Raw genomic sequence first — 22,156 nt, 5'->3', positions numbered from 1 at the left:
GTCACATGTCTAAGACACAATGATTAGTGATAAACTGGGAGGTGGATCATATGGTATAGACGAATAAAGTAAAAAAAGCGGAACAATTGATTGGCGATGAAAACAAAGTAATAAGATGAACGAAACGAGCTGGTTGGTTGTCTCTTTGAAAAATGAGCAACACTGGAACAGCTTTTAGTATAGCCTGAGTGGGCGGAGCAAGAAAAAAACAAGAAGGGAGAGCAGATCGAATAACTGACCAGTGCACGTGAATAACAAGTGAATAAGGGCCACAAAATTGACCTGTGGCCCTAGTTGTATTGTCAATCAATCGTCCGGAATTGGTTCAGTGCAAATTCATTTAGAAAAATTTCATTTGGAATATACCTCTTAATTCGAACTGATTGACAGTAAAATCGTAGCTTTGTTGAGAACTTCATCCAAAATATTTTTAAAAATTTTCAAGCAAACAAGTGGAATAACACATTCATTGAGTAAAATATTTGGATAGTGCGAAAAAAATTCAAAAAGGCTGAGTAAGTTTTGACACAGTATTTATTGTTCAATGTTCCTCAATATCCAATGAAAACTTTTTGGAATCGGCAACAACATTGGTAAAATTTGAAAAACTTCCTGGTGACACACCTTTCCCACAACTTTCTATAAAAATTTCAACCTGTTTGGGCGTTCTGTTTTCAGACACCTATTATGTTTATCAATGTCTAAACACGTAGTCATATGTCCATCAGCGACACTTCCACAAAAAATCACGATATTTTCACGGGTGCACACTTTCACCTTCCGGGAATCAAATGACTATTAGTGATAACCTTAACTGGCACGTGGTTTGTACGCAATTACATATCTTCTTCGTTTGTCATTTGCAGTTTGCATCACGACTTTTGAAAAACGGACTTTGGAATGAAATTCATGTGAATCTTTTGCAGAAAATGTTTCTTGTTTTTAATCCTCAATTTCAGAAGCATTTATTTGTCAAAAAACATTTTCACATTTGAAAGAATTTAGACTTTGAGCTTTCATTTTCTGCTGTGGATTGAGTGGCTTCTGGATCGAATAAAAGATGGATCATTTGACTTTGATCTCAAACGATTGCGCTCTGAAAAATATAAATGAATTGAGAGATGTTAATGAAACGAACCTCTCGAACGACCTCTAGCTGTGCTTGCACTTCGAGTCCGTTGGCCACCACCGAAACTATTTTGAGATTTGGAAGAAGCTTGACCAGCAAACAGATCGGCCTTAAAATCAAATTGTTTTGGAAAAACTGGGTTATAATATACTCCTACCATTTCATTTCCTGGATCACCCGCGTGAGCATAAACATGCTGGAAGTGGACACCTTTCGGAAACTGCTTCGACAAAAATTCCACTTGAGATTTAACGTCCACGAAACTGTAAGCATGTTGATTATTGGCTATATTTTTATTTAAAATTACGCTGTAGGTCTGGTTCCTTGAAGAGCTTCGATCACATTCAAACAATCAGTTCTGATTACAACTTTCTGGTCTCTGGAACAAATTATACTTTGAGCAAAATTTTTCTCTCAAGTTTTCTCTTTAAAAAGTTCTTCTATATTGAAAGTTTTCATTTTGAAAACAATACTTTGGAAAATTAAAAACCAAAAAACCAGCAACCATAGCTTACCTGTAATTTTCATTTTTCAAAGCGTTCTGCAGTGCAGTCCTCACAGCAATAAACTCTGCATAGTTATTGTCCTGAATAGGTCCCCGAATTCGTTGCGATCTATTCAATTCGTGACCTGGTCCAACAAATATTCCGATTCCAGAAGTTGGTGGACGTTTCAAATACGACCCATCAGTGTACATCTGAATTTATTTTCTCCATTTGAATAACTATAATGTGCACATACAACGAGTGTTCCTTTAGGAAACATTTCATTCCAAACTCCATTGGGTGTTTTATGTCTCTCCTCAAAAGTTCTTTCGTGATGAGCAGAATGACTTCGGTGTACACTTCCAGATCTCTGAATATAGTATAATATAGTTGCATAATCTTTGAATGGAACAAACGTTCGTAGGACTCAACACGTCATGACTGTTGAATGCATCTTTTCTGCTGACATGCTGACTTCTTGCTAAAAATGACTCAACTGTTAACGGAGTTGCATGAAAATTAGAAACTAACTAGATTTTTCAATCGAAGGAGATCTTTCACGATTTTGAGAACCTGAAAACACAACTATCTACTATTACTATATTCTATAACTGACGATTCCTGCTTCTTCCACGAGATACCGACATGCTTCTGGATTGCCTTTGGGAAACATCTAAAAATGGAATCTCTGATCTTCACGCACAATTATTCTCTTACCAGCATTGACATTATTTCTTCTATATACACTTCTACCTCTTGACCTACCAGTTGACACAGTGCTTGGCATATCAGTTGCCACGTATTCTAAAGAATATATAAACCATGGGAACTATATAGTCCACTCACTTTTTTGTGGTTTGCTCGACACACTTCTCAACTGTCTTCGAGATGCAACTGAAACAGTTTTTAATCAAATAACGTTTTCCCTTTAGTTATTTTGTTCAAACCTGAATCTTGTCGAGAACCAGACTTCCGGCTTGATCGACGAGATTTCTCAATTGACTTTGATCCCAAAGATGAACTCGAGTAATTCAAACTTTTTGTCGACTTAGTGCTTCTTTTTGAATAGCTACTTTTACTAGGTTTTGTTGTAGATCTTGTGGAACTCGTATTACTGTAGTTTCGTGAACTTGAAGCGGTTTTTGTGGCTAAAAAAATATTTAATGTTATTTTTTCGATGATATTATCTCACTTTTTCCAGTAGAATAACCACTGTTAGTTCTAGGAGTACTTTTTGAATAACTGGTATTGGTAGATCCTGGAAATAGAACACAATTATTTACAGCAGGCCCACTCGGCGTGGCGCGTGAAGGCCGCTTTTGGTCAGCTCTTTTTTTGCTTGCGGAATGTCGATATTCAACAAATTCTCCACCTGAACTAAGTCCTCGATATCCACTTGATCCACTGCTAGTACTAAAAGATCGTCCATGACCACTGTGGCCCCCATAACTACCACCATGGCTACCGTGACCTCCATGGCTACCTCCATGACTGCCACCATGACCACCATGACTTCCACCTCCACCACCTTCTGAAATTCTATCCGGTTGAATATAATTTTTGATACATATATTCCTCACTGCCTCCTGTACTCCGTTGCTCTTCAGGACACGTTATATCATTCTGAAACGTCATTGATTCATTAAAAATCAGATTTTTGTATAAATTACCTGAACAACTCGCTGTAAATTATGAGTTTGCTCTGAAATATCCAAATAGATTCAATTTGGTTAATTTTCAAACCGTTTTTCATTAACCCTGCACCACGAGGCTTCTTGAAAAGAGCTCCGAAATTGCGAAACCAACGGATCATAGTAGAAAATCTAGTAGAAAATCGAAATGAATGAGAAAAATTTTTAATGCCGGCATAGCATTGATTTATTATTTTTCAAGCGTGAACGTTCTATTTCTTAAATAAAAAAACAAGCAATTTGAAGGTCACGTAGTATACAATTGTCGTGGCAGTTGAAATCCATCCAAATGTGAATTTCATGTGTAACTTGTTTAATTTTCAAAGAGATGCTCACAATCAAGTCACCACTGCTTTATAGTTTCCTTTTCATAGTTTTTATAATTTTAACTGTGAAGGAGTTAACGAAAGTGAAAAAAATGACAGCATACGCAAAATGGAGCAGTTGTTTTCAAAATGGTATTGACTCATGGAACAATTTGACTACAACTGCAGAGGTTAGTTTTTAAAGAATCTAAAATTCAAAATATTTTTTCAGTTTCTGAATCATGCAGGTAATATTAGCTCAAATTGTAAGATTATTCTTGATTTGAACATTGTGAAGCTTAGTGATTCGAAGTTTTATATTTCTCCTCAAGTGCAAAAATCTTTAACACATGCCACTGTTGGAATTTCAAGTAATTTTGAAGCCGAATCGCAACTCAAAAAGGTTTTAGAACTAAGTAGTCATCATTTTTTAATATGCCAATTGTTTCAGAGGCTTCCTATTATAAATATCTTTGGAGCGACTCCCAAACTATCGGAAAGGGAAAGGGAATTATTTCAAAAAATCGGAAATTATTATCCTGTCGCAATTGGTACAAAATCGGGCCTGGTCAATGTTACAATGAAGCCACAGTATAATTATTCATTAAGTACGTTTTCTTTAAATAGTTTCTAAATCATTATAGTATATTAGATGACTCTGCCGTACCCAGCTCCAAATCAGAATTTCAACTTGATTTAATCTATTTTCTCAAGGATGTTTTGAAACAAGACGTAAAGCACTTCTAGGCGAAACCCCTTGAAACGTATTTTTTCAGTTTTATTACAGCATCTGGTTTAATATATTTTTTGATGAATTACCCAATATGTTACATCGTAATCGAAATTTTGATGAAAATAGGATAACGTTATGCCAGATAAATATTAACGTAAGTATTCAAAACCACTAATTCGTAATACTATTAAATTTCAGATTGACAACGATCAGAAGACAAATATGAAACAGTTTTTTAAATCATTAATCAGTGATAAGCGATATGTGATTATTTTTGAAGTCGTCAACGATTATGGAGTATTATTCCTTATAAATTTTGATAATACCACATGCAGGAAAAAACTTGGAATCGTTCGGAATGTATAATGTGTGTTTTTAATTGTTATTTGCCTTGTTATGAACTCTTCTCTTATATTGTAAAAATTCTTCATTCCTTCTTGGTCTTTCTTGAGGACAAAGTGAATGTTTTTAGAACATTGTGAAGAATAACAAAAAGTATACAAAAAACAAGAGATAAAATATTTCGACAGTAATAATAAAATGGGCTCAACTCAGCTCCGGGTATTTTCAGAACTTTTTCTCAAATATGCAATATGTTATGGACCAATTACAGCGTATTAGAGCAAAATATTCAAACAACTTGAGACGTTTATCAATACTGTCAGAAATATTACTAGACGCACTGTAAAATCGAAAACTGACTGGAACACACTTTATTTATTCAACCAAAAAATTGATAACAGACAAGTCATGATAATCTCCGGATAAAAGATTTCATGTTGAAATGATCTTGTTAACCAGTAATAGTTAAAGAGATCACAATTTTTAAGAGAGATGAAAATGCAAGGGAATAAATAGAATTTAATCGAGAGGCAAACATTTGTCGGCTAGTTTTCTCTGGGATTAGCTGGGCAACGCGGTTCCATAGTGCCAGGAAGCTATTGTCATTCAGTGGTGGAAACAGTGACGAACTAAGAAAAAGACGGACCCGACCAAACTGAAAGAAGAATTGGATTGGAGATTTTAATTAGATGAAAATGTGTTTAAATGGAAGTATTATTTCGGAATCTTGGAAATTTGATTGAAAGTTGATGATGATTGAAAAAAAACTAAAAAATAAAAACAGACGAGTTTTTAAATGTAATTAATTTTTTTGAAATATTATTCTTGAAATCTGCAATCAAACCTATTTTTTAAAACAACTTTTTGTAAATAACTTTATTTTTCAGATTTTCCGTTAAAAATATTATGAAAATAACCTCTTCCATTTCAAAACATTGCTTTCAGAAATTTTTTCAGTTTCCTCATTGAAACTTCAAAATAAATAATTTAAATTTAAATTTATATTGGTCGTAAAACGTTTTTTTAATGATTTTAATAGTTTTAAATAAGAAACTCAACGAATTTTAATTTATTTTCAATTTTTATCTCGGCTTTTTTGAATTGGCCAAATTTTCTCGATTGTCGAGTTTTATCCTGAATGACTAAAAAAGCAAAAAGGAATATTGTCCATAAACGGTTTGATTCAATCGTGAAGGGATCACAAGACACCAAAAAGGTAAGATAATATGTTTTTTTTTGAGAAATAGCTACCGACTTCTCAACATTTTATATATAATATATGCTTATTTATATTTTTAGTATCGTGGTCTCGAACTAACCAATGGTCTGCGGGTTCTTTTGGTGTCCGATTCAAAAACTCGCGTTTCTGCAGTTGCGTTGGATGTAAAAGTTGGGCATCTTATGGATCCTTGGGAGCTTCCAGGACTTGCACACTTCTGCGAGCATATGCTCTTCTTAGGAACTGCCAAATATCCGTCAGAGAGGGAATACTTCAAATATCTCGCCGCGAATAATGGGGACTCAAATGCTTATACAGACACGGATCATACAAATTATAGTTTTGAAGTTCGATCAGAGAAACTTTACGGAGCACTTGATCGCTTTGCTCAATTCTTCTTGGATCCCCAGTTTACTGAATCTGCCACCGAGAGAGAAGTCTGCGCCGTGAATTGTGAATACTTGGATAAAGTGAATGAAGACTTTTGGAGGTGTCTCCAAGTAGAACGTTCGCTCTCCAAACCTGGCCATGATTATAGTAAATTCGCAATTGGAAATAAGAAAACCTTATTAGAAGATCCTCGAACAAAAGGAATTGAACCTCGTGATGTCCTTCTCGACTTTTACAAGAATTGGTACAGCTCCGACATGTAAGTTTTTTTCCAATTATAAGTATTCATCTATCAAACAAAGTATTTTTGTTCGAAAAGTAGCTACTTCATATCTTGGTTTTACAAATAAATGCAATCGACTTTATTTTATTTTTAAGACTTCAGAATGACATGCTGTATTGTTGGTAAAGAATCACTCGATGTGCTTGAATCATACTTAGGATCATTTAAGTTTGATGCCATCAAGAATACAAGAAAAGAGCGTAAAATTTGGAAAGATTCTCCATTCGGACCTGATCAACTTGCCAAAAGAATCGAAATAGTTCCTATTCAGAACACGGGACAGGTTTCAATTAAGTTCCCATTCCCAGACCTCAACGGAGAATTCCTCTCTCAACCGGGAGATTACATTGGTAATTGATGATAATTTGTTCTCGAATATTTTTTTTCAGCTCATCTAATCGGCCACGAAGGACCCGGATCTTTGCTCTCCGAGCTCAAACGACTCGGATGGGTGATCTCGTTAGAGGCTGACAACCACACAATTGCTTCCGGTTTTGGTGTTTTTAGTGTTACCATGGATTTGAGTACAGAAGGACTGGAACATGTGGATGATGTTATTCAATTGGTGTTCAACTTTATCGGATTTTTAAAATCGTCTGGTCCTCAGAAGTGGATTCATGATGAATTAGCAGAACTCAACGCTGTTGATTTCCGTTTCGATGATGTGAAACATACAATGGAAAAGGCAAGCATTTTGGCGGAATGTCTACAGTATATTCCATTTGAGCACGTTTTGTCATCAAGCTATCTGCTCACCAACTTCAAGAACGAATAAATGAACTTCTGAATTTGCTCACGCCTTCCAATATGCAAATACATGTTATTTCCTAAAAGTTCAAAGGACAGGAAGGAAATACCGATGAGCCAATTTTTGGAACTGAAATAAATGTTACCGATGTCAGCCCGAAAATCCGGAAAAATTTTGAGACAGCTCTGAAAACCAGCCATCATGCATTTAACCTGCCTGAAAAGAATGAATATATCCCATCAAAGTTTGACCAGAAACCACGTGAACCTGTGAAAAGTGGATATCCAAGACTGATTAGTGAGGACGAATGGATACAAGTATGGTTCAAACAAGACAACGAGTACAATTCTCCAAAACAGGGAATAATGTTTGCTCTGACTACACCACTTGTTGCTAAAAAATCCAAGAATGTCGTTGCTTTTAAGTCTTTGGTTAGAGTGTTTCAACGTAAGAGTTTTAGTGTTCACAATCCCATCTTAGATAAAGGAAAAATGATTTTTTTAGGATACTATTATCGAGGAAACATACAATGCTCGCTTGGCTGGCTTAGAGTGTCAATTTGAGTCTAGTTCATCTGGTGTACAAATTCGGGTAAGTAATCAAAGAGAGGCTGAACAAGCTCACATTCTGAAGAGTGTTACTATTTTGATTACCTTTTAGGTATTTGGATACGACGAGAAGCAATCACTATTCGCTAAACATTTGGTTAATCGAATGGCTAATTTCCAAGTCAATCGTCTTTGCTTTGATATTTCGTTCGAATCCCTAAAGAGAACTCTGACCAATCACGCCTTTTCGCAACCTCATGATCTTTCTGCACACTTTATCGATCTTCTCGTAGTCGATAATATTTGGAGCAAAGAACAACTGCTTGCGGTTTGTGACAGTGTCACTTTAGAGGATGTTCACGGATTTGCGATCAAAATGCTTCAAGCATTCCATATGGAACTTTTTGTTCACGGAAACTCCACTGAAAAGGATACGCTTCAATTGTCAAAGGAATTGTCTGATATTCTTAAATCAGTTGCACCAAATTCACGTCCATTGAAGCGTGATGAGCACAATCCCCATCGGGAGTTGCAGTTGATTAATGGTCATGAACATGTCTACAGACACTTCCAGAAGACTCATGATGTTGGATGCGTGGAAGTCGCTTTTCAAATTGGAGTTCAGAGCACCTACAACAATTCCGTTAATAAATTGCTCAATGAACTAATAAAAAATCCAGCGTACACCATTCTCAGGACTAATGAAGCTCTTGGTAAAAGTGACAAGAATTTCAGTTTCTAATTGCATTCAATTTTCAGGTTATAATGTATCCACTGAATCACGTCTAAACGATGGAAATGTTTACCTCCACGTTATTGTCCAAGGGCCGGAGAGTGCGGACCACGTTCTCGAGAGAATTGAGGTATTCTTGGAGTCTGCTCGAGAAGAAATTGTCGCAATGCCACAAGAAGATTTCGATTATCAAGTTTGGGCGATGTTTAAAGAAAATCCGCCGACTTTGAGCCAATGCTTTAGCATGTTCTGGAGTGAGATTCATTCTAGACAGTACAATTTCGGACGCAATAAAGAAGTGCGTGGCATTTCAAAAAGAATCACGAAAGAGGAAGTCATCAATTTTTTTGACAGGTATCACACTTGCCAAATTATTAATTACGTTGAATATGTTCTCTTTTTATAGAAAGATAAGGAAAGGTGGAGCGGAACGACGTAAGCTTGCTCTTGGTCTATGGAAAAAATGACCATCGAGAAGCGGTAAACGATACGATCACGAAAAAAGCAATATCTGGAAGTAAAGAGAAAGAGATTCTCAATCTGAAGGATTTTCGACAAGCCTTACGACCAATATCGATTTGAAGTTTGGTGTGAATCAATTCGAAGTGTTGCTCAGAAGTATAAATAATAGTTTAATTATGTATCATTTTAAATTCCAAAGTGATGGTTCCTGAATACTCGGTTTTTTCCTATGTGATACTTTTTTGAAGAATGAAGAAATATTTCCCAAAAAACTGCGTTTTGTGAATGTTTCTCTGAGTTTTGAATATTAAACAAAAAGTTTGAACACTTGGCTATAGAACAGTATAAATTTTTTATAGAAATGTGTAAATGTAAGATTTGATTTTAAAACTTGATATAAAACTATTATGTTCCTGTTTTTATGTTCCTTTCAATTGCATTTTTCAACGATTCCTTAAATACTCTTGATAACTTAATCGATAAGCAACTTCTCCATAGTCTGCCCCCTATTGCATAAGATCTTCAATCATGTCGCTAACATTTCAGAAGATACGTGAGTCATTGCACTTTACGATTCTTAATCAAAAGTTTCTCACTGTTTCAATAGCATTTTCTCATTTTCTACTTAATTTTCAATCTCATGTGATATATGGCTCATCGATAATTACACTTTCGGTACGGCTCGTGCCTTGAATACCAAAGAAACCAAGTGGAACTGCGAAAATAGGTTGAAATGAATTCCTCGATCCGCCCTCAAAAGCTCTTTGTTTTCCAGCAACAAAAAGGTCAGACGACATTTCGTTCATCGCGCATTGACGCCTTCTTCCGCTCATTCGGTTATCCTTGTCTTCACATGGAATCGAAAATTGCAAAGACCTCCGGCGGTGCACAAATGTGGAGCCCGAAACAATCTTTGGTGAGTTATGTAGTTTATTAGTCATTCATTCGTCTGTTTTCATATCTCTTCACACACAAACTAATTACCGGTCTCTAGATATATCTCAATTTTGGTTGCCTTTACTTTTATCATATAATAAATTGTTTGTTTTTAACATTTCGTCTAGTCAAGTTGAAGTCAATTGATGTCTAAAATGCTTTCAATTTCACTCATAAAATTTGTCGGACACAAATTAATTTCATTAAAAAATACCAAGAAAAAAATATAATAGAGAGGTCTTTTTTGCATTTTTTTTTCTGTCTGTAAAAGCATTCATATCCATAAAAAACGTTTTTTTTTGTTTCAGAAGAACCCCGTGGACGATCCGAAAGATTTGAGAAAAAGAATCTACGTTCAATTTCGAAGCTTCAAGTTAGTTATTCTCGATGTTCTGAAAAGCTCATGTGACTTTTGTAGCACTGCTCTCGAAAAAATTTATGAGTGCACAAAACATTGCACTAAAAATTTTAGATTTAGCCATTTTTATGTTTTTAGTTCTGAAGCAGATTCATATAAATCAAAACAAATTTGTGAGTCTGACGAACATTATTTCCAGTCACTGGTGAATAGATATTTGAAAATACTTTAAAATTCCTAAAATCCGAAATAATAATATTTTTGTACGTACATATTCGGTAAGTCTACAAACCTTGTAATTCTTCGATGAAATTCCGATAAAACCTATATTGCAAAATCAAAAGAAAAAAGATCGAAAACTCAACTCAGGTCGATCAACACTACAATTTATTAAGCGATAGACATTGCGTGGGAAGGTAGAGATATATTTGAAAACATTGAAAAATCATGTGGATTAGCTTTTCGTAACACATAATTTCCAATTTTCAAGCTCTTTTCCAGATAATAGACGGTTTCCTTCTTCTTATTTTCTGATGTCTTACCTACAGTGCTGGCCAAAAAGATATCCACTTTTGGTTTTTTGTGTGTAACTTTTTTCTCAAGCATCCATTTGACTTGAATTTTTCCGTGTGCATAAAGCGAAATGTTACGCAAATTTGCGGACCAAACATTACATGATTATCGATTTTTTCTGAATTTTATTTCAATTTTTTGATTTTTTCGTTTTTCCAATTTTCATTATTTTTTTTGAATTATCAATAAAACGCACTCTGTTTGTTGCACTGGATTTGTTTGGTTGATAAATTATTTTTAAGGTATGGTAAAATCTGTTGGGTGTAAAAATCTTTCCTTGGACGTCAAGAAAGCCATTGTAGCTGGCTTCGAACAAGGAATACCCACGAAAATGCTCGCGCTGCAAATTCAACGTTCTCCGTCGACTATTTGGAAAGTAATCAAGAAGTACCAAACTGAGGTGAGTTCGAAAAATATTATTTTTTAATAATAAATGTTTAGAAATCCGTCGCTTTGAGAATCTCGCCCGGCAGGCCTCGAGTGACAACCCATAGGATGGATCGCAACATCCTCCGATCAGCAAGAGAAGATCCGCATAGGACCGCCACGGATATTCAAATGATTATAAGTTCTCCAAATGAACCTGTACCAAGTAAACGAACTGTTCGTCGACGTTTACAGCAAGCAGGACTACATGGACGAAAGCCAGTCAAGAAACCGTTCATCAGTAAGAAAAATCGCATGGCTCGAGTTGCGTGGGCAAAAGCGCATCTTCGTTGGGGACGTCAGGAATGGGCTAAACACATCTGGTCTGACGAAAGCAAGTTCAATTTGTTCGGGAGTGATGGAAATTCCTGGGTACGTCGTCCTGTTGGCTCTAGGTACTCTCCAAAGTATCAATGCCCAACCGTTAAGCATGGAGGTGGGAGCGTCATGGTGTGGGGGTGCTTCACCAGCACTTCCATGGGCCCACTAAGGAGAATCCAAAGCATTATGGATCGTTTTCAATACGAAAACATCTTGGAAACTACAATGCGACCCTGGGCACTTCAAAATGTGGGCCGTGGCTTCGTGTTTCAGCAGGATAACGATCCTAAGCATACTTCTCTTCATGTGCGTTCCTGGTTTCAACGTCGTCGTGTGCATTTGCTCGATTGGCCAAGTCAGTCTCCGGACTTGAATCCAATAGAGCATTTGTGGGAAGAGTTGGAAAGACGTCTTGGAGGTATTCGGGCTTCAAATGCAGATGCCAAATTCAACCAGTTGGAAAACGCTTGGAAAGCTATCCCCATGTCAGTTATTCACAAGCTGATCGACTCGATGCCACGTCGTTGTCAAGCTGTTATTGATGCAAACGGATACGCGACAAAGTATTAAGCATAATTATGTTGTTTTTAAATCCAATTGCTCATATTCCGGTACTTTAATTGTCATTTCCTTGCAATCTCGGTTTTTTCAATATTTCTAGTTTTTCGATTTTTTTGAATTTTTCTGAAGTTTTTTCAAAATCTGTTGAACATTTTTGATGAATATTGTGTTTTTAGAATTTGTGAACACTGTGGTGAAGTTTCAAAACAAAATAACCACTTAGAAAAAAGTTACACACAAAAAACCAAAAGTGGATATCTTTTTGGCCAGCACTGTATATGTTGTTGCTATGCATATGTATATATTTTTTCAATATTCCAGTTTTTATGCTGCCAATTATTTCCTTCTTCTCTTACCAAACAGCCTTCTTCGTCTCCTCCACCCATCTCTCAACAATCTGCTCTTCACATTTTCAGAACATATTCAAATCGAATCAACCGTGTAACTCGCTTCATCGACTCCTTTGTTTTTTGTTTCTGTGCGCATTCTTGCTTCCAAGTTGTGCTCAAGGAGCCACTCGGCGTTGTGTCTACTCAGTTATTTCTACCAATCTTTCTTTTGTCTGTTTCCATTTGACATGCGAGCCTCGAATTTGATTTGCATTTTGAAAAAAAAAATAGAAAAGTTCAAATTACCGAATTACTATACTTATTTCAGAGTTGATTATCAAGTCTTAGATTTTTATTACTCCGATTTAGATAAGTTATTTCTGCACTTACCGAAATACTGAAAATGCTGAAAAAGGGAATAATAATTTTCATTTAAAAAGTTAGAGACCTAAGTTTCTTATTTTTCGAAATCTCTTACTATTCAAAATCATAAAATATTGATGATAGTTTTGAGCATTCCCACATTTACCACCATTGGCAGTTTTTAATTCCTCAATTTAAAAAAAAACTGCCAAAGAGTGTGCCGACCTCCCAACTTTTTGTCTTGTCTCGTGCTTTGTAAATTAGCTTTATTTATGTATTTGTTGCCCTCATCGAGGGTACCGCTTCCTGCAATCTTCTCATTTTCTGGGTCAATTGCAGACACTGCAGACATCACTCATCATCTCGTTCCTCATTTGTCGCCTTCCAGTCTCACAAAAATAATTGAAAGAGTCTTCGCTTCTTCTCTTGAGATGAAAGAGTCAAATTGTACTGATCTTGAGATTTTAACACAAATTCATTCATTTGTTTTTTAATCGTTTCGCTCTTTTCTCAAGGTTCTATGTTTTTGAGCTTCTCGTGACCTGCCCAAGATTGTCATCACTTTCGCGTTTTTCCACATTGAATCTAGGAGCAATTCGTTTTTTTTTGTTTTGTGGTGACGTAGCATGGGGGAATGGTTTGGCAATAAAAAATGATGACACTATCGAGATATGCGTTTCCTTATGTCTTAATTTCATGAAAAATACTTCCTGTTGTAAATTTTTCATATGGAAATAATTTTTCAAAAAGTTTAAACTGTTCGAACCCGTCTTAATTTTGTACGGATCAGATTTTGATACCAAATGTTTTTGGAGGCTTAATTTGAAAAAATACCTAAATAAAATCGGAACATGTGATTGATTTTTTCCTATAAACTACGCCTTCAGGTTTAAAAATTTGGAAAAATCATATTTGGTGGATGTTTTAAGTATTAGCTCGGTAGCTAGTTCTCTAATAATATTTGAACCTTTAAAATTGTTCATACAATCAAAGTGTATGTTCCATATTCAATTACTCTTGTAATGTCTAATCCCTCTCATTCTCTTTTAATCCCAAATTTCTAATTGGTTTCCCCATTCTCACTACTACTCGTTTTTGTTTCTTTTTTCATTATGTACGTCATCAACCGACAGTTTTATTCTTAAAGGTAGCCTGATCGTGACAAGAAATATTGTGGCCGTACTTTTATTTATATGTAATCTGAATTCATAATATCGAATGAATTGAGCAACATTTCATAGATTCTTCCAGCGTTTCCTTCCTGTGGAGGTGGTTAACGGAAGTGATTTCTATATTTTCTTGCAAATTCCATTCTATTTTCATCGTTTTCAATTGATATAAATAGTGAGATTTCTCAGCAGAATGGCTCAGAATTTTTGAATTCCATTTTTTTCTACTTCTGAACCTTTTTCGTCACCCTTCGTGAACATTGGTATGTGATGCAAAACACGCTATCGTTTCAATTATTTACCACTTCAAATCCGTGCCGCATCAGTCGGAAGAAGAAATTTGAGAAAAAGCTAAAAGAAAAAGGAGACAAGGAAAAAGGAAAGATGTACAACTTTTGCTTTTTCCCATCACCAGTCTATCACGTCATCGAACTTTGAAACTTTCCATACGAGTATAGCATAACTGCCATAGAACCTATATCAGAAACTTAGATCAAGCTGAACTTCCAGAGTTTGAAAACATGTAGAATCCAGGTTAGATGTTCTGGTACAGTGAACTCTTGACTCATATGAAAATTCATTTTCAAATTGGAAGACATGACGTTATCCTGGATATGATTCAAAAACTCAATTTTCGTGTTTTGCCTAATAATTGTACTTTAAAATTCAAACCTACCTGCCAGCAGACTAACAAAGTGGTAACCGAAACTTTTGCCTATGCATTCTAGAGTGTAAGCTCCTTTTTCTCTTGTTTCCTATTCATTCTCTACCAAAGTATGTAATCTTCTTTTTCCCCCGTTTCCCAAAAAGATCACTTTCTCGTTTCATATTCAGAGCAAAAAATTGTTGTTTTCCAGGGTTGCGCTTGTGGTTGCTGTATTAATTCCAAGTTTGTAAATGTTTTTCACTATCTGATTCTACCTAAAGCCTTCTCTTAAACCTGTTATTATCATACCTTCCCAAATTCATGCCACACTGAAAACTGGAGATTCTCGTCATTTTGTGAATAATTTAAAAGTTTCAAGAAATACCTGCTACCTCTGCTCAACTCAGAATTTTCAAAAATTGTTCATCATCATTTCATAGCTTATATTCCAAACATTATTTTTCAGAATGGACGAGCTCTCCACATCACCCTACCAATTTCGCAGAACCCAATCATGTCGTGTCACAAATAAAGGTGAGTCCAAATTAAACATTTATTAATGGAGAACCCATAAATCAGCGAGTCAATTTTGGGTAATGGAAGATACTTGAAAACTCAGAAAAATATTTGATTTGAATTTTCAATAAGACCTTTTAAGACAAAGTTAAAACATTAAGGATAAGTTTTAGAAAATAACGAATGAATTTTTAAATTTTGATCATAGCAAAATTACGTTTCAACTTATACGAAAACTTTTTAACACCCGAACTTTAGATTCCAATTTCAGATTGAGAGTACAATTAATTTTGGTATGTTATGTTTTTTATAAATAACTTGTTGACTTTCCATAAAAACTGAAACTTCATAAGTATTTTGATTCCATAGATCAAAAGAATCCTGGCTTTTGAAGACAAAGGAAAAAAGAGAAAAGAAAAAATAGTTCAAGGAGCAAAAACAGACGAAATTGAGTTTTGAATAGTTGAATATCCGTGTGATGAGTAACAATTCATCGTTTTGTTATTTGTAGCAATTCAGCTCCCTCCATGCTCTGTTCGGTTTCATGGCTTTTTAAGTGTTAAATGATTTTCTAATATTTCTAGGGTACAAAATATAACTCTGGAAACCATATTTCCTATCGAATTTCCTTAAAGTTGCTCATCCTACATCCTTAATCGCAGGAAACATTCATCACATCACATAAGTAAAAAAAGCGTGAAATGTTCGATTACTTTTTCTCCTGTTTTCTATTAATAATAACCGTATGTGTGCTCCTTTCACTTCATTTTCCTTTTGTTTTCCTATTAATCGAAAAAAGTTGTTACTTATTATTCCTATCAGAGTTTAAAGTTCCATCGATTTCACCTATCTGACTTTGCGGATACGTGCTGGAATCATGTTTCGGAACTAGTTTTCTTTCTGAAAATTATTACTGAGTTGATTAAAAGTTTCTCAAGTATCTAAGTGTAATGGAACAATGAAAATAAGTACATATTGGCATGAATTCAACTTTTGAACATGCAATAGTTCCCGTGTTTTTTAATATTATAAGATATTGTGTCGGAACTATAGATTTCTTATTGTTCAATGCATCATACAAGTAAGTTAATCTGAAATACAAGTAATTATCTTACAAGGAAAGTATCAGCTTTCACTTTGACTAACAACCGAAACCTAAACCTGTCGTTTGAAAAAAAGAGCTGAAGCTGAAAATCATTTGCGAATTGATTTATTACTGTATACTTCTTCCATGAAAATGGCTTGTTATCGAGTTACGGACATTGCAAGAAAATTGTCAAATTGGACCCTCCAGATGTCATCCGCTCCAACTTTTTTCTATGGGATTTATAACAATTTAAAAGAAAAAATGTTGAAAAAAATGATCAAACGTTTTTTTGCTAAATATTTACTTTCAAAACTTACTATTAGTGCAAGATACACAAGAAAATTTATTCAATTTAGATTTTTCAAAGTTTTGCAACAATTGAAAATATTTGCATTAATGAAAATGTATCAATTTTCAGAAAGAACGAAGACTAAATCAAATTTTATTAGTGAAATTCGATATAGTTTAGATCAATTACCTGAAATTAAATCCTGTTCAAATAGCTCAATTTTGATGAGTTTCAAAGTTACAAACTCATTATGTTTACTTCATTTTTTGGATATAAATATGAAATCATCATATCCGGATTTACAACTGCTGAAGATAATCCTTTGTAATTTTCCAGCTATTTCAGTTATTTTGTTCATTTCCTATTAGTTGTTTTCTTTGACCTTTATTTCTCCGTCATTTTTCATTTGGTCGCATTAGTTTTGCATGGTGTTCTCCATTTCGATTTCGAGTCGCCCGTGCCGTCTGTCCAATTCATTTGTCAGGAACTGGTAGAGTCTGTGTCTAAGCTCTTTTCCAGTTTATTTGAATCCCTAATGTTTGAACACTTTTGAGTCGAAATTTGAACTCGGCCCGACGCTCAATTACTCATTGGAGCGCAGCCTCCGGAGGTCCCGAGACGAGGCTTCTTGAATTTCAGCAAAAATTGTTGAGAACTTTTCACACTGCTGATCAAGTTGCAAAGGGATTATGATTGGTTATTTTCAATTCGGAAATTAGTCAAATACGTCATGTGAGGCTTTTTAATCGACAGGATGTGGTGTAGTTCTGATTATCAAATTTCAGAGCTCAGTGAGCCATTTCATTTTGCGACCATCGATTTTTTAAAGTTTCTTTTAACTGTCTCATTACAAACAAATTTTTCTGTTTCTCTGAAAAGTCAAATAAGACCATTCACTAGAAAACTTTTACAGTATTGTGGAGCAATGTAGAGAAAATGTTTTGTAATAAGTTAATCAATTTCCGAAAAAATGTTTGAATATTGATTGTTTAATGAGATAGTAGATAGAATGCTTAATGATAAAATCCTATTATCAGATTCTATGATTATTCTTTCCTTTTTAAAACTCATTATCAATTCTTTTGAAATACTCGACAGTTGTTTCCACCCTTCTATTGTCATTTTTCGTTATCCTCTGTGTTGAAGCCGTTCCTATTTTCTCATTCTTGTTTTTTTTTCTTAACTCTTCATCACCTTTCGCTGTTTTAAAACGAATGAGTAATTAGTTTGCTTTTTTTCGACATTTTTGTGCTTTTTAGTTTCCTTCTTCTAAAAACCATGTTCGCTCCATTATATATTTTTTAAGAAACAATAGAAAAATTAAATAATGTTTATAATTTGCTCGAAAATAACTTGCTTGGCGTCGTAGTTCCTTCTCAATTTGTTCAAATAAATTTAAGCTGAACATTTTCAGTTTAAACAAACGACAATGTATGGATCAGTTGCATAAAAAGTTAAAAAAATTTCTAGTAAAAAAGTCACAAACGATTTGAATTTAAAACTTAAAATGAGACGAATGGCTAAATATGATCGATCATATTCAATGCAAGATGCCAATGGTGAGATACGAGACATACATTTAAACATATTTATTTTTGAACCTAAAATATTGATTTATTATTCTAACTCCTTCAATCTAATTTACTTTCAGGACCAAATGGACTGGCCCGACGAGGCACTCAACGCGGATGCTCTCGGTCCAAATCGACCAGAAGAGGTGAGCCAAACGTCATGAACTCCAGGGAAAAGGACAAAGATTGGACCTTCTTTGCTCACGCAAAAATGTCTTTTCTGATTAATTAGCATGTTGAAACATGGGGCGGGAGCAAGAGAAAGAGCAAATGGGTAGTTTTAAGACCTTCTGGTGGCTTATTAAAGTTTTTTTGAAGTTTTCTTGCTAGCTTTTTGAGAACACCTTCACATTTCATGAAAATTTGAATAGGATTTTTTTACTGTGGATTTGGTGTATGGTGTACATTTGGTGATATTGGACCGCAAGACGATTTCGTTTCTTAAATCATTCAATGAATTTTTCGTGGTGGCCGATTCAAAGATTTCATAAAGAAAATCATGATAAAATGTTGTGGAGCTTTGGCTAAAAAAGATTATCAACAAAAAACCCATGGTTTTTCAGTCCATGCTTGTCTCTCTTATAAAAATTTGGCAAAATCCTAGTTGCAAAATTAATTTTTAAAAAAACATTCTCTGGTGTTCTTGCTGCACGAATGCATTTTGCGTCATCATTTAAAGGTTTAAAAAATGAGACTAATTTATTCGTGTAACAACTCTTTTTCGTCTTCTTCTTCTTTCATTTTCTTCATTGGCTTTGTGTCATCGTCTTGTTCGTGTATTTCTGAATGAAAACGAGAGAGTGGAAAGTAAGAAAAAAAGAAGACCGGAAAAAAGAAAATAAATTTGTATTATGCGCATTTATTAAGTCATCTCTCCATCCAATGGCACAACTCCCGATAGTGTCCTCTTCAACTCGGTCCGCAATGGATGTGTAATACTAGAAGAACAGGAAGAAGTCCTATTACAGTTTGAGCTGAAATTAAAGTAGCTCGTATTCTTAAAATAGGCATTCTAATCTAGACAAGTGCTCGAGGCGATTTATATGACGCGATCCGATTATATTCACATCCATACTAAGATTCCACTTTATCGGTCATCTTTGAGTCTTTTCACTTCAATTTTGTTCCGTGTACCTGTGATGTTTTTCATTGAATTGCCCATAAACTCATTTGAATGTAAACTAAATTTGTCAACAGAGGACCATTTACCCAATTCGATCATATTTTATGTCGTACGAATTGAATTTCCCGTTCACTTTTTTTGCTAAAGTTTGATGCAATGGGAGCCAAAACCCTTGACATATGCTTTGTTTATCCTATAGCCACCCTTATTCTGCAAACTTTTAATTATTCCGCCTGTTTTCTTGCGACACGTTGTTTTCTTTACTGTAAATTTCTTTTTTTTTCTGTGTTTTGCATCCTTATTTTGGGATGCGCAGTTATATGATTCATATTTTGTAATGGACCATGTCAAAACAATATGTAAAAGATACCCTAGAATATCTCAATATCAATCTCAATTTTCTGTTTTCATTACAAAAACAACAAATAGTAGTCTAATAATTATTGTTTTTATCTATATCTCTACCTACACGCCATGATCCGTAGCTACGTTGATTGGAAACTTTTCAGAATGTATTCCCGAAAATCCAGCGCTGGGAATATTCGATTCAATAATTCATGTGGTAATTGGTCATTTTTAAATAGCTGATTTAACTTATATTAAAAACATTTTAACCGAATTGAAAATTGAATACGGGAAAAATGTTAGGAGCTCATAAAAATGTTTATTATCAACCAAAAAAACATGGAAACTGAAATGGGCAACTAGAAAGAATTCACTATTTTTAAAAAGTTTCATTTTTCCAAAAACATCTCACAATTTTAAATGTATACATCAGTTTTTCATTTTTAAATTTAGAAGTGCAAAGTGGTCTATTGATTTTGTGAATATTTTATGTGATAGTTCAAGTTTCGTGAAATTTCTTTAAAAATTTTGAACTGCGATGCGTAGTGTGCAGAAGTTAAAGTAGAGATTTGATATTAAACAAAACACTGTCTTCCATTGGGAAACATAAAAACGCCTGTAAGAGGAAAAAAAAAAGAAATTTCACTTTCAAAAAAAATCAAAAAATCTCATTTATTACAGGAAATTTGGGAACAATTGCCTCCTTGACATTCAGTCAAAAACAAGCTCTCAATCTTTCATGGCGTCTTCTGAAACCTCAAGCGTCAGCATGCTTCCGAAAAATCTTTTTGGAATTGGAAATCGCATCTCCAAAAGTGAAGCAGATCTTTTATAAAGCTGCGTTGGTAGATGCATTCAACAAAGATGATGATAACAGTGCAACAATGGAAGTTCACATCAAGTTAACTACAAAGTTAGTTTCTTAACATTTTTCATGAGTTCAGCTTATATATTTAACAGATTCTTTGATGAACTGTTAGTCTCTCTGGACGATGAAACCGAATTTGTGAACAAAATCCGCGGTATCGGATCAGCCCATGCTATTCTGGCAAAAGGCAGTAATTTTTCATCTGACATCTGGGAACGTCTTGGAGAAATCGCAATGGAACGTGTTTGTTCCCACGAAGTAGTTACAGTAAGATCCTATAATAGTAGTAAACAATGTTCTTAAAATGACTATAATCTTTAGAAGACACGAGAAGCTTCTCGTGCATGGAGAACTCTGATTGCTATTTTAATTGATGAATTGCGAGGAGGTTTTGAAGGAGAACTACGACAGCACAGGTAAGTTTTTTGTTTCGAATTTAAAATTATTCAACCGGGAATATAAAAAATATAGCGTTCAGAAGTCAAAGCCAGAAGAGGATGATGTTTATGAGGAGGTTTTGTAGTCACTATTTGCTTTAACTGATTCGCACTTTCTGATTTTATGTTTGAAAACCCTTTTACTAAAATATTGTCCTAAAACCAAATAGATCACGTGAGACACACAAACTTTTGAAATCCGATATCCGAATCGGGAATAATGATGACCTTTTTGAACTCATATTTTGATGTGGAAATTTAAAAGCTACTCGGATCATATGAGAAGGGTTAAAAAGAACGGGGGAAAAATAATTAATATCAATTTTTGCACAATAGAAATAACAATTCTAAAAATTAGAATAATTTTTGTTTTTTAACGGTTCTTCTTTGTAATTGTTTTTGAACCGTTATATTTGGTGATTACGACCCATTTTCATTGTAAATGAAATCCTCAAGGGCGAAAGGGATAGCCCAAAATATTTTTATTATCAAATTTTTTTGATGAACCACAAAAAAACTTTTATAAATATCAGAACAAAAATACACAACTGATTTGTTGCACCACTAACAAACTTTGATTTATAACAAATTTAAATTTACTAACGTTATACTATCATTAAAAAATGAATTTGGTTTCAGAAAAAGTTCTTCGACGGATCAAATCGAAATGGGAAAAATGGAAGATGAAGAGGAACTTCATGCTAAACTTCAGCAACTTCGAATGGATTACAATCAAACCCTTCCATACACTTAACTAGTTCTAAGATGCCATAGGTTCAAGTGTTTACATCAAAACGTTAACATTGTTTCTCTTGACCCGGAGTTATTTTTTAAAGCTTTTTCCTTGATTTCAATTCGTTTTTTTAGTTTCCGCCCAGTCTTCAATGTGATATTTTGTAAATATTTGGGAGAACTCCCCGCATTGTTTCTCTTTTTCAAACAACCATTATTGGTGTGTTAAACCCGTTTTTTCAAATCTCTGAACCATTTTCTGGCTCATATCCTTTTTCATGGTACTTCATGACATTAATCAATCTCATACTCCACTTTTTTTTCTGTTTTCCGAATAAATCATATTTTGTGAAGCCAAATTTCGTACTAAATCCGTTTTCAGACTTCCTATATTATCTCCAGTTCGACGGGAAAAGAACTCAATTGACCTCAACCATC

At 34.5% G+C, this 22,156-nt stretch overlaps 4 protein-coding genes, 3 non-coding genes and 1 pseudogene across 12 annotated transcripts; 3 read left to right on the top strand and 5 right to left on the bottom strand.

Annotated features, from left to right (window-relative positions):
* Positions 1-952: 952 nt before the first annotated feature.
* Positions 953-3,454, bottom strand: rnh-1.1 (ribonuclease H). Its single transcript, NM_001027337.4, has 17 exons — positions 3,358-3,454; positions 3,285-3,316; positions 3,195-3,237; positions 2,987-3,145; positions 2,807-2,872; positions 2,562-2,762; positions 2,461-2,508; positions 2,332-2,418; positions 2,231-2,287; positions 2,146-2,187; positions 2,031-2,095; positions 1,871-1,984; positions 1,645-1,826; positions 1,437-1,508; positions 1,287-1,392; positions 1,139-1,238; positions 953-1,096 (listed from the first exon to the last, which is right to left on the bottom strand). The coding sequence occupies exons 1-17, from the start codon at positions 3,425-3,427 to the stop codon at positions 1,017-1,019; spliced, it is 1,524 nt and encodes a 507-aa protein (NP_001022508.1). The 5' UTR covers positions 3,428-3,454; the 3' UTR covers positions 953-1,016.
* A 179-nt stretch (positions 3,455-3,633) lies between these two features.
* Positions 3,634-4,725, top strand: ZK1290.7 (uncharacterized protein; the record flags this gene model as incomplete). Its single annotated transcript, NM_063175.4, has 5 exons — positions 3,634-3,801; positions 3,843-4,218; positions 4,263-4,342; positions 4,387-4,497; positions 4,542-4,725. The coding sequence occupies 5 exons, from the start codon at positions 3,634-3,636 to the stop codon at positions 4,707-4,709; spliced, it is 903 nt and encodes a 300-aa protein (NP_495576.3). The 3' UTR covers positions 4,710-4,725.
* Positions 4,726-5,136: 411 nt separating this feature from the next.
* ZK1290.15 (uncharacterized protein) lies at positions 5,137-5,611 on the bottom strand (the record flags this gene model as incomplete). The annotated part of the gene is made up of 2 exons (NM_001377820.1): positions 5,137-5,340; positions 5,603-5,611. The coding sequence occupies 2 exons, from the start codon at positions 5,609-5,611 to the stop codon at positions 5,137-5,139; spliced, it is 213 nt and encodes a 70-aa protein (NP_001364717.1).
* Positions 5,612-5,823: 212 nt separating this feature from the next.
* C28F5.4 lies at positions 5,824-9,073 on the top strand (annotated as a pseudogene). Its single transcript has 8 exons — positions 5,824-5,901; positions 5,985-6,553; positions 6,680-6,927; positions 6,967-7,756; positions 7,830-7,916; positions 7,986-8,586; positions 8,633-8,960; positions 9,013-9,073. Coding segments are annotated over exons 1-8 (2,762 nt in total).
* An 887-nt stretch (positions 9,074-9,960) lies between these two features.
* Positions 9,961-22,071, top strand: glb-9 (the record flags this gene model as incomplete). Of its 5 annotated transcripts, NM_001368597.3 has the most annotated exons (8): positions 9,961-9,984; positions 10,313-10,377; positions 15,217-15,284; positions 18,294-18,359; positions 20,363-20,594; positions 20,642-20,816; positions 20,871-20,965; positions 21,626-21,740. In NM_001368597.3, 8 exons carry the CDS (start codon positions 9,961-9,963, stop codon positions 21,738-21,740), a joined length of 840 nt encoding a protein of 279 aa, NP_001355411.1. The 5 variants fall into 5 exon arrangements, with proteins under 5 accessions (NP_001355411.1, NP_001355412.1, NP_495572.3 ...); NM_001368598.4 differs by lacking the exons at positions 9,961-9,984; positions 10,313-10,377 and adding an exon at positions 21,028-21,063 and having other exon boundaries at positions 15,216-15,284; positions 21,626-21,954; NM_063171.7 differs by lacking the exons at positions 9,961-9,984; positions 10,313-10,377 and having other exon boundaries at positions 21,626-22,071.
* Positions 12,609-12,758, bottom strand: C28F5.8. Its single transcript, NR_051330.1, has one exon. It is a non-coding gene; the product is annotated as an Unclassified non-coding RNA C28F5.8 (non-coding RNA).
* Positions 14,405-14,548, bottom strand: C28F5.6. Its single transcript, NR_051329.1, has one exon. It is a non-coding gene; the product is annotated as an Unclassified non-coding RNA C28F5.6 (non-coding RNA).
* Positions 17,217-17,359, bottom strand: C28F5.7. Its single transcript, NR_051328.2, has one exon. It is a non-coding gene; the product is annotated as an Unclassified non-coding RNA C28F5.7 (non-coding RNA).
* Positions 22,072-22,156: the final 85 nt, after the last annotated feature.

Source organism: Caenorhabditis elegans, chromosome II (assembly GCF_000002985.6).
Source record: "Caenorhabditis elegans chromosome II".
NCBI lineage: Eukaryota > Metazoa > Nematoda > Chromadorea > Rhabditida > Rhabditidae > Caenorhabditis > Caenorhabditis elegans.
The sequence above is the reverse complement of the archived record's forward strand: the minus strand, read 5'-3'. Positions and strand labels throughout refer to the sequence as shown.